Here is an 11,326-nt window from a genome sequence, read left to right as displayed (position 1 = left end):
CTACAATAATTTTCTTCTCATTTATCACATTTCTTTCACACCATCGAAATGCTTACAGAACTGACAATGGGTAATACACTTTGTTAGAACAGAGGATAAAAATATGGGAATCTTTTCTGTATGTTATATAGTTTTATTTTGTTCTGGCTGTTGAGGTTTAATTTCTGTTTTGTTAATATGTTTCTAAATTCTCTTTCCTCTGTACAGTTTGCCACACTATCTGCTGAGAAAGCAAAAAAATAACACATGAATTGAGTAAATTACTGTTTATTTTACCTATGTATGCCAAAATATTAGAACTGGGGGATTCCCCAAATCACAAGTCCATTGTCTTTACTGAAGAGACAAAACTACATTCATGCACAAAATTACAACAAAACGTTGACTTACTTTCAGAAGAAATCAACTGGAGATCATTAATGAGCCTCAGCTGAACTCACTTTATACAAGGCACAAACAAAAGGACATTTCTCTTTTAGGAAAATTATGAACATACACACCCTAAAGCAGTCATTAAATCACTGATTTTAATGGTAAGATTGAAATGCGAGCAAGTAAAACAAATTTTAAAGGAATGGGTCATTTCTATAGTCCTATTAATATTCCAGCCCTGGTTTTCTGCCAAGGCAATGACTGTCCTAAGGAGAAGAAAATCTACCAAAGAAGAGGATGATATTGGACTTATTGTGCTTGATGAAGAACAGGAAGGGATGATTGCAGTGAAAATTTTCATAACTTGGTAGTGATTGGGCGGTAAGGCCCACGCCGGTGGCAGCTGCAGCCTCAGTCCCTTCCTCCGTTACCACCACAAAAGCCCTGTGCAGAAACTTCTGGACACTCAACCCAGAGCCAGAGGACATGCCAGAGAAGTTAGCTTTCTGCTCGCTGAAGGCATCCTCCACCCCCATGGCTGCCAGGATTGGCTCTAGGTCGTAACCATCCTCTACTTCAAACCGGGGCAAGTGCAGGTTGACATTCCTTTCTTCCATATGCCCTGGGCTAGTCCACTCTGCTAATTTCTCGGGAGTTACTTTATCTACAATCTATTAAGAAAAAATAAGGAGGAAAGAATGGGATGATTATCAACACAAGTTAAAACAGTGTGACATTGATTTGTATCAGTCAGAAATTATTAATTATAGTAACAAATTAAAATTTAGTAATACCAGCAACAAATACAGGTAGAAATTTCATTTCACTAGCCTGCTGTCTTTAAATAACAGACATTTGTCTTACAGCTCTCTATTTAAATTGTGTATATGTGAAAACTCAATAGTATTAAATGAATTTTTAAGGGTGAAAAAACAAGACATTTCTCATTCTATCCAATGCATATTATTAGTTTTTACTATTCCCCTCCAGTCTTTTATGCATATATATTAAGCAATAATGTTTTAATTATGCTATAAAATAATTTATATTATACTATATAGCATTATTATAATATATAAATACATATATATAGTTGCAATCAGAGTGAATGTCCATTTTACTTGCTATAATGAAACTTTTTCATATTCCTGCATCTCCCTCCAAAATATCTGCAGACTGATGGGTAATATTTTCATCAAGTTGATAAATTTAACCCAACATTCATCCATTCATTCACTTACAGTTATCTAGTATGTATCAATCCTATGATAGATACTATGGATACAAAAATTACTATTATTATAAATTTCAAACTAGATATCCTAATGTATTTTCACCTATAAATTTCTCACCTGACTCAGAAAGTCACTATTTTTCTTTTGAACTATTTCCCAAGGGTTATTCCCTCACCTGGGGATTTTGAGTTGCTGTATGAATATTCTTAAAGTCTTCATATATACTGCCATTTTGCTGCCTCAAATATTTTCCAACATATAATACTACTAGAGATGTTTCACAGCAACAGAACAGTATCCAGTATTGTAATAATAAAGCATCTATCATTTGTTGAGTGAGTTCCATGTCCTAGCCCCGTTCTAGGAGATACATTTTCTAATCATTACAATGCTACACAGGAGGAACTATGAAGCCCATTTAATGGGAAAATATTGAAGTTCAAGGAGTTAAGAAGTTTCAAAAAACAGAAAGCTATTAAACAGAGGAATAGGGATTTGAAAGGAAGTCTTCCTGATTTCAAAAATACAGGACACTAGCCACATCAATTTTTTAACTGCAAAGTAGGTGCGACTAAATTGAGGGGTTCAAGGTTAAGGATTCTATAGACTTTGGGTGATTATTATGCATCAATGTAGGTTCATCCTTGGTTAAAAAAAAAAATTTTTTTACTGCCTTTCCAGTAAGTGATGTTGATTAGGGGAAGGCCATGCCTGTGTGGAGACCACAAGTTCGTGGGAAATCTCTGTGCCTTCCTGTCACTTATGCCTGTAAACCTAAAACTGCTCTAAAAAAAATTAAGTCTTTATAAAGAATTATTGGTCAAAAAGAAATTATGAGGGTCCAAGAGCCTACTGAATAGTACACAAATTTTGCTGTATATGTGCTTATGTGATTTTCTGGGAAAGAACGTCTGTAGAGATCAACTATTTCCCAGAATAAGAGATGGTCTTCAGAACTTCCATACGATTTTAAATGTTCCTATTAGCACATCCCCAAATATTTTAGTATTGGTTGTTTTCATTACACCTGATACTATTTAATGCTCCTCTTTTGACATCCATCTGTAGTTGTTGCACGGAGTTGGAAATATTTCTACTTGGCAGTGCTAGACACTGGATCCCAATGAGAAGCACTGTTTCCAGACTCAACCAGAGCAAACCTTGAGATACAAAGCCTCAAGAAAGGAAAGCACGACTGGGGAGATGCAGGATTTTACCTTCTCCAGACCATCTATTTCATTGGGCAGCAACACGAACATGCTTAGGTCATGGTTTTTATATGGAATCCCCAGGATTTGGGCTTGCAAGTCCTCCGGGGAAGTGAAGCTGAAGCAATGGCGTTGAGTCATCATCAGCACAGGCTTACTTGTGCTCTGCAGCAAATTCACATGGCACGCAATGTCCAAGAGGCAAAAGACAACCTAGTTAGCTCACCAAAATGATTAGCTTGGCTGAAAACAATGCTGAAGATCACAGCCTCAAAACCACCACTTGCTATTCACCATGTACATCCACTCAAATAGGACTTGAGATTTTACATTCCATGGGGAAGCACATCACATAAGTAAATGAAGAACCATACCTTATTCAGCCAAAATTTTTCCTCCTTGGTGTTTTCTTTCTTAAACTCCCTGTCCCACTGCCCTTTAAAATAAACTATGTTCACCAGCACCAGCTTGGTGGAACTGCTTAGGGAACCATCTGGAAGCAGGTCCTTGATTTTTCCTGAAAACAAACAACAACACAATTGGTCCATTTTCAAAATTACACACTTGTAATTTTGCTATGCCCGGCAGGTATGAGGCAGATGGAATGTGACTGATCATCAAAAACCCGGCTAGGTCACCACCAGAAGGCTTTGCCTTGCTGGCTGTCCAGGGAGGTCCTCACTTTGCCCATCACCTATTTATCCCACTAGATAAACAGAGGTGTGATGGGCGAGGGTTCAGACTGCCTCTGTGTGCATCCAGTTTTGCCTCTTGTCAGCTAGGGAAGCTCTCTGTGCTTCAGTTTCTACATCTGTAAAACAGGAATAAAACCTGCCTCATAGGGTTGTTGAAAGAAGTAAATGATTAAATATGTATAAAGCATGCAGAACACTCTCTGGCTAAGAATGAGCCCTCAGGAAGTGTTAGCTGTGATTATTTTTACCTATCTAATACAGTTACCACCCAAGATTTAGAGATTTCTTATTTTATTGAAACAGGAGTTGATGTTTTTGTCTCTGGGTTTAGCCCATCCACACTAAATCTTGAAAATTATTGCCTTCAACCAATCCTTTGATAGGACCTCTTTATTCCTGCTTTTTAAATTTTTATTTCCTTTGGACTAAATGTGAAGAAAAAAACGCAATCTGAAATAACAGGCATCTCCCTAATAACTGGAATAAAAAAATGTATTCTGAAATTCTAACACTAAAGTACCAGCTCTTGCTCCCCAAAGCGCAGTTCCATGTTAACACTCCTCTCTGGATGCCTTGTGTGTTTGGCTCATACTAGGGCCTGGGTGGGGAGGATGAAGCGAGGGCTTCGTCAAGTTCTCTGCCATGGACAGGGCTGAAAGTTGTTACCATCCCCAAAGGATGCTCAAGTGGAGATGAGGCTCAGGTAGCACCTGGTATGTAGCAGAGACAGGTCTTAACGGGAGAGCTTAATGTTTCTCACTTGATAACGAGAAAAGAAACCTTCTCTGACATATCCCTTAGGGACCCAGGCTCAGAAAGAAAGGCTCTGATACAAAGGAAAAGTGGGAACCCAGGAACAGACACCAGCTCACTTTCAGGAGCCCCAAAGATGTGATCGGCCAACATGTACAAAAAACTCTCCACTAAGTGTTTCCATGAAGTTCACTTCCTGTGGGCCCCTTCCTGCTTCCCCTTCGCTCTCTCCACATTTGCTGAGACCAGGCCACTCCCCGAAGTGCCTTTTCCCATGCTTCATGCCCAGCCCTGCCTTTCTAACCCTGAAAACCCACCTCAAATCTCTTTCCAAAGTTTGTGCACCTTGCCACCCCACACAGTGTCAAGAACAGGGCCCCTCTCACAGCAGGTAGTAAAAAAGTGCTTTTATGATGAACAACCCATTCATACTTTACCATCCACTTGGCTTTCAACCCAGGAATTGATCTTCTCTTGACTTTCATCTGCTTCGTTTACAAAATCAACAGGTTCCAGAGCAGCATGATAATATTTTTTAACGTAATCTAAGTATTTCTTTAGGAGAAACAGGGAAAGAATAGAAAGAGGTTGAAAATTCCATATGGCCATTGCTAACATCTTTAAATGGACTAATAAGAGGTACAGCAAGATGACTAACATTACAGCAGGGATTTTTGAGGCCCAACCAAATCACTTTGAGCACTTACATACACATTTTTACACACATGCAATAAGGTTAAAGGCAAAAAATCATAGTTAGATGATTAGGATTAAAAATAAGCTCCCAAAGGGCCCAGGTGTCTAGAGAAGAAGCAGGGGGAGCAGACCCAGCGATGTGGGCAGTCAATCAGGCCACATGCTTCTAGAGCCCATAACCCTTCCAGGGCCATCTAGGCATCATGACCATCACTCACAGATGTGTTAGACGCCACAAAACTTACTTGAAGGAAGAGGTATGTCTTTTCTCCAAATAGTCTGTTGGCTATTTTCATCTCGTAGTCACCAGTTGGTCTGTTTATCTCACTCAAAAACTCTTGGAATTCGTGGTGTATCTCTTCTGTCCCCTCAGTCTTCAAAATCAAAACAAAAGCTCAGTGAGTTACCTTGGCAAAAGCAAGCCTGGATTCTTGCTCAGGAGGATGTGACTCCTGGGTTTCTCCCTCAGGGGTGGCCGGTGAACGTGGTGTGGCCCCTGGATAATCTCAGCTATGCAATGAAGCCTGCTTCTTGGGCTCAACAACCAGATCTGACTTTTTAGGCTCAGGTTGAATTTTTTATCTCAAATGTAACTGTCCACTAAACATTCCCCCTGTTTGCTTTTGGCTTTCCACAAGACTCTAAGCACCTGTATACTCTCCTTGGTTGATTCTTATCCACTTTATCCACTCTAAAATTTGGCAACTTCTGTTCCAGACAGTGGATAAGAAAGTGACTCCAGATGGTATGAGTGGCCATTTGTCAGAGCTATATGTTGAGCTGGAGTGGGATCTATCCCTGCCTCTGGGGGAAAAAACAAACTTCTCTGGACATTTTCTGTAGAATCTCACAGTTTTCTAATTGGGAGCTAAGGAGTGAGTGACCCAGCACACTTCCCTGAAACAGAGAGGAACGTCTTGCTGCTGCCCCTGAGCAATACCTGCCTACTTCCATTCACACTGGATGCAAAGAGAGGCATTTTAGTTTTGAACTGAAAAGCATAGTAGAGAACAGAAAGGCTTTCTTCCTTTAAAATATGAAGCCCATGAGTTTTTGTTTGTTCGTTTACTGTCTTTACTTACCCAATGCCTAAATTTTGTGAATAACTAATGAAAATTTGAACACATTCAAATCAAATATGTAAATCTGAGGTCAAATATGACTTCTGGCTCCCTCCTTGTTACTATGAGTCTTTTAAATGAACAGTGTTCATTCTATGGAGCTCAGGTTGACTGGGATGTAATGTGACCAGACCAAGATATTGAAGCCTTTGAATAATAATGGGTTGATAAAAAGAGAAGGACATAATAGGAGTATTTCTCTAGTGAGCCAGTTGTGACTGAGTTAATCTGAAAATATGGGGAAGAGAGGAAATGCCGACTGTCAAATAGGCTTGGGGTTTGAGTGTATTCCACCCCTGTGACCTAGGAAACCCCAAACTAAGAAATTAACTTAAAGTGGCCCTGGACTGACAACATTTCAGGAACTTCTTCAAGACAAAAATGTATATATATATATATATATATATATATATTTTTTTTTTTTAGAAATGTGACTACATCCCAGTTTTCACTGGACTGTCATAGATTATCAGCCAAATATTAGCTTATACTCCAAAATTACAAATCATAAGAAATAACTCCTATATCAAGAATCAGAAGGCAACAGAACAAAACAGCTAATTAGACCCTCAAGGACTTTAGGCAATTTTGGATAATAGGCATTATCAGATATCACATTAAAAGGCAATATATTTAGAATGTTAACCAAAAAAGATACTGAAAATGTGATCAGGGAAAAGAGACTGTCAACAATTTTCAGGTTGGTTTTATAATCAACTACAACTTCTATACATGAATATTCAATGAACATTGATATTAAAAGCTCAATAGACAAGTTAAAGAATATATGTGCTGCTAAGGTAGTGAACTAGAATCTTCTGAACAATTTTCTCAGAATGTAACACAAAGACAAAAAATGAAAAATATGTATGATAAAGAAATCTAGAAGACAGAATAAGAATACTAACATCCTTCCAAAAGGCAAGAAAAAAGAGAAAGAAGAAAATGCATTATCCAAAAAAATTAAGTGGCTGAGAATTTTCCAGCTACCATATTTGATAGCACAGGAATAGAAAGACTCTTATCCAGATAAGAACCTCAAAGAAGTGGATAAAATACAACCTACCAAGGCTGAACAAGGAAGAAATAAAAAATCTGAATAGATGTAACTAATAAGAAAAGTAGGCAAGTAAAGAGTCCCCCCAAAACTGTTAAAACTAATAAACTCAGCAAATTTGCTGAGTATAAAATCTACATGAAAAAACCAATTTCATCTCTACACATTAATAATGACCACTGCAAGGCCTGTGGGATTTCAGGTCTCACTCTTTCTGTACATCTGGGTGACCTGGGCCTGTATATGCTGCTGGGAGGGAAAGGTAGTGGTGTAATACCTTTGGCAAACAATTTGGTAATATTTAATAAAGTTGAACATCCATACACCCTACCTTCCAGATATAAACTGAAGAACAGTGCTGTCTCATAGAAATATAATATGAGCCACATATATAACCTTAAATTTTCTAGTAACTACATTCTTAAAAGCAAAAAGAAACAGATGCAATCAAGTTTAATTTTATATTTTATCAAACCAAATCAAGAATGTCATCATTGTAACATATAACTATAATAAATAAGTATATATTAAGATAGAAGTACTATATAGTATGTCAATAAAAATAATACATAAAAATTACATAATTATAACAAATATAAATATTATATGTACATAATACAAAAAAATACATAAAAGATGTAAGGTTTTTTGACATCTGTGTCATAATAAAAAATTTACCTTTGACCGCTTCCCCTAGTTCCTGACGCAGAGCTCCTAAATCCCTTGGAATATTCCAGATTATAGAAGCATCTTCTGTTCTAATGAAACAACTCTCGGTGGACTCCTGAAAAGCTTTAAACTAGGGACTAGTCACCATAAAGACCAAACCATAATGAGAACCAGCAGGAAGAAGAGAGGCTGGAAATTGAGTTAATAATCGATCATGCCTATGTGATGAGGCTTCCACAAAAATCCCCGAACTACAGTCTGGAGAGCTCCGGGGTTGGTGAGCACTTCCATGTGCGGGAGGGTGGCCCACCCTGCTCTTGGGACTATTTGAGACCTCACCCCATGTACCTCTTCATCTGGCTCTACTTTTGTGTACTTTATAAAAAAAACAATAAGCATAAGCGTCTCCCCTGTGCTGTGAGCCGTTGTGGCAAATCCCTGAACTTGAGGAGGGAGTCGCGGAATCCTGAGCTTGGTGTCTGAAGCTGGGCCGTCCTGCGGGGCTGAGCCCTTCTTACGGGGTCCACCCTGACTCCAAGGAGTTAATGTCAGAATTGTTTAAGGTGCAGAGAAAATGGACACATTTGGTATCAGAAGTGTGGTGGGTAAAAAATGATTTTCCTTTGACATTCCTTTCTCCTATTAAGATCTTGAAATCCAGTGTTTATTTGACACTTAGAACACATCTCAGTTTGAACTCAGTAGCCACTTGGTTGGCTACTATATTTGACAGCTCAGGACTAGAGAGACTCTAACCCAGGTCAACTACAAGGCTTATATAAGGAGGGTCATTTGTTGTTGTCATAAGAAGAAAGGAAGGGAGAAAGGAAGGAATGCAATATAGTAATAACATCACCTACTGCTACCACAACTGGGAAAGTCACCAGTGTGTCCCAGGCACTCTACTGGACACTTTGCAGAGGCTCAGAGGTGAATGACTTCCCCAAAGTAACACAGCAGTTAAGTGACTGAGCCAGGTTTGGAACCCAAATCGGTTTAACTCCAAAACTCCTCCACTCTGCCATAGGTACTTCCATCCAAGTGACCACTGTGATTGACAGTTAAGGTCTCTTTCTAACTTTAAGGGTTTATCACTGCTGTGTGATCATAGCAACATTATTTGGCTGCAGTGATCATTATTGCTTAAAAACAAGCAGGAAGTATTTCCCCTTCTCCCCATTTCCTCGGTGAGCCCACATCTACAAAGCAACCACACCGGTGGTGTTAGACATGCTCCCCACCTCTTTCTCTTCATCTTCGATCCTTGAGCTTCCTGTGTTTTTTCCAAAGCAAACCACCTGGAAGGGACAGAAAATATTAGCTGCAGTGGTTAGAGCTGTGAACACCTCCCACAGAATCAGTCGGGGTAAAGTGGAGGCTTGTTGAAGAAGCCTTGATGGTCTGCATATCTCTCCTTGCAAAATCAAGCAAAAGTCTGGTTTTCTTCAGACGAGCCTACATGGATGCATCCATTCACGTAGTCACCTTTGATGGGCCATTTGTACCTTAGTAGGGAATGTGGAACGTCTTCCAGTAGGCTTTGGTCTTCAGGCTCCATCTTTAATTAGGAGGTTGATGGCTTTGGACAGAGCCACTCACCCTGCCCCTGCTCAAAGGAATTTCAAGCACCAGGGATCAGATGGCACAGTAGCATTTGGAGACTGAAAAGAATTTTCCTGATACATGTGAAATCGCTCTGTGTTTTCATATGCCTTCTCTGTTTCCTGGCCCACAGGTCTACAGGAGTACATTTTTGGGCTGGAGACGAATCTGTGCCTGCAAAGCAGTGGAATCCCGCCCTACCTTCCGAAACTGGGCCGCCGTGGCTCCTCTGCTTCCCAGGAGGAGCATGCCGATGGCAGCTCTGATGCCCGCAGGGGAAAAGAAGATGTTGCCATCTTTTATTTTATCCAGCTCTTTGAAAAGATCAAACCCAAACCGAATGTTTGTTGCACTGAGCGAATCCATGGCGATTCTTGCAAGGCCTATAACAGCAACAGCAATCAAAACTGAACCAGCATTTTTCTCATATTTGAGCTGCTTTATTCAGAGAAACCCACCCTGCTTCTCCTCCTCTTCCTGCATTGATTCAGGGAATAGGAATGCTCGCCCTCTCTGTGAAAGGTCCCTGCTGCCTGCTTCTCACCCCTTCTCTCAACCTTCTCTGGACAGGAGACGTGAATCCGTCTAGCATCACCCAGTGGTTCTCATTTCCCCAGGGAGCAGAGTTACAACCTCAAATGGTTTTATTCTCCCTGTTCTCTGTCGGAACCTGTCTGCGTCTGCCTGCCAGCTGCCTCCTCCCTGTGGGAAGCTCCGCCAGGCAGGCCCAGCCCTGGCCCTCTGATGCCCACTTACCCAGCTGCCACTGGGGACCAGGCAAGGGGCAGGCTAGGAATCCCCGCCGGCCTCAGGCACACAAGCAGCGGCAGTCTCCTATCCAGCCCTAGCAACGGTAAAGCCAACAGTGTATTCTCTGAAACTTCCTATTTCTCAATTGATTCAAATATGGTGCAGAGAGTGGCAGGGTAGATTAATTTTCTTAAACCCCAATTGAAGTCCAGCTAGGCTGAACTTTCCCTAAAGTACAATGATATCACTCTGGCCGTGGATTAATCAGTGAAGGTGAAAGGGTTTCTTTTTCCTACTTTCCTATATTGTTCCCAACTTGTACAACGAGTCATATTACTTTTATTATCTCACCAAAAATTTTATTTTTAAAGAGCCATTAATATTTATTAAATATAAACAAATAGAATACAGTTTGTATTTACTCCATCTCCAGCTATGGTTATAACTAATTGATAAAGGCTTTAAGAAAAATCCTAAAACAAGAAAGAGATTAATGAAGAATAAGATTTTTTGAACGCCTACATACTTAGGGGGTTTGTTATGAGAAGCCCATCTGCTGTTAAAACTTCCATTTCAACCCAGGGTCTCCTTCCAGGTTAACTCAGAAATAAATTGAATTAACCTACTTCAAACAAGATGGAGAAGTTAGGTTGTCTTATAGGCACTGAAGTAAATAAAACCACCACAAGGGAAGTTTTGCACCATTAAAGCATTTCTTTCGAATCCACAAACATCGGTGTTATCAAAATACAGGAGTCTTAAGTCAGAGTTGAAGGAAGAACTTACCTGGCTTTTGGAGAAATAGGGTGGCTGGGCAAGGAACCAGGAAGGTGTAAAATGAGTTGTTGAGATCTTTCATTTATAGCTCTCTCCGCCTCTCCCTAGTCATTAACATTTGCATTTCCAGTGAAACAGCCTTTGGTTTCTCAATGATTCTTTGCCTAATAAAATTCACCAGCAAGGTTTCTGACAAAACTGAGGACAGAGTTTCCAATTTCTTTCATTCACGGTCATGAAGTTACACACTTGACACTGTCAGCAATCATGTTGGGAACTGTAGCTCAAAGACTATGCACTTCAGACATAGAGACATTGAATTTCTATCTTCTCCAAAATCCCTTAGAAATTCTTCTGGGGGTCCAAGCATAAAGCAATCTAAATTAACGAG

General features: G+C 39.9%; 1 protein-coding gene across 1 annotated transcript; it reads right to left on the bottom strand.

Annotated features, from left to right (window-relative positions):
- Positions 1-206: 206 nt before the first annotated feature.
- On the bottom strand, positions 207-11,030 carry SERPINB13 (serpin family B member 13). The gene is made up of 8 exons (XM_036876802.2): positions 10,945-11,030; positions 9,610-9,791; positions 9,048-9,104; positions 5,205-5,333; positions 4,701-4,818; positions 3,190-3,332; positions 2,825-2,980; positions 207-1,043 (listed from the first exon to the last, which is right to left on the bottom strand). The coding sequence occupies exons 1-8, from the start codon at positions 11,015-11,017 to the stop codon at positions 639-641; spliced, it is 1,263 nt and encodes a 420-aa protein (XP_036732697.2). The 5' UTR covers positions 11,018-11,030; the 3' UTR covers positions 207-638.
- Between the last annotated feature and the right edge of the window lie 296 nt (positions 11,031-11,326).

Source organism: Manis pentadactyla, chromosome 6 (genome assembly GCF_030020395.1).
Source record: "Manis pentadactyla isolate mManPen7 chromosome 6, mManPen7.hap1, whole genome shotgun sequence".
NCBI classification, from domain to species: domain Eukaryota; kingdom Metazoa; phylum Chordata; class Mammalia; order Pholidota; family Manidae; genus Manis; species Manis pentadactyla.
Note: the sequence above shows the minus strand (reverse complement) of the source record. Positions and strands in the feature narration are given on the sequence as shown.

Coding starts and splice junctions, on each gene's coding strand:
- SERPINB13 (XM_036876802.2), bottom strand. CDS start 11,017: ATGAAAGATCTCAACAACTCATTTTACACCTTCCTGGTTCCTTGCCCA. Junction 9,792..10,944: donor CCTATTTCTCCAAAAGCCAG/GTAAGTTCTTCC, acceptor TTGCTGTTATAG/GCCTTGCAAGAATCGCCATG. Junction 2,981..3,189: donor AAAAATTTTGGCTGAATAAG/GTATGGTTCTTC, acceptor AATTTGCTGCAG/AGCACAAGTAAGCCTGTGCT.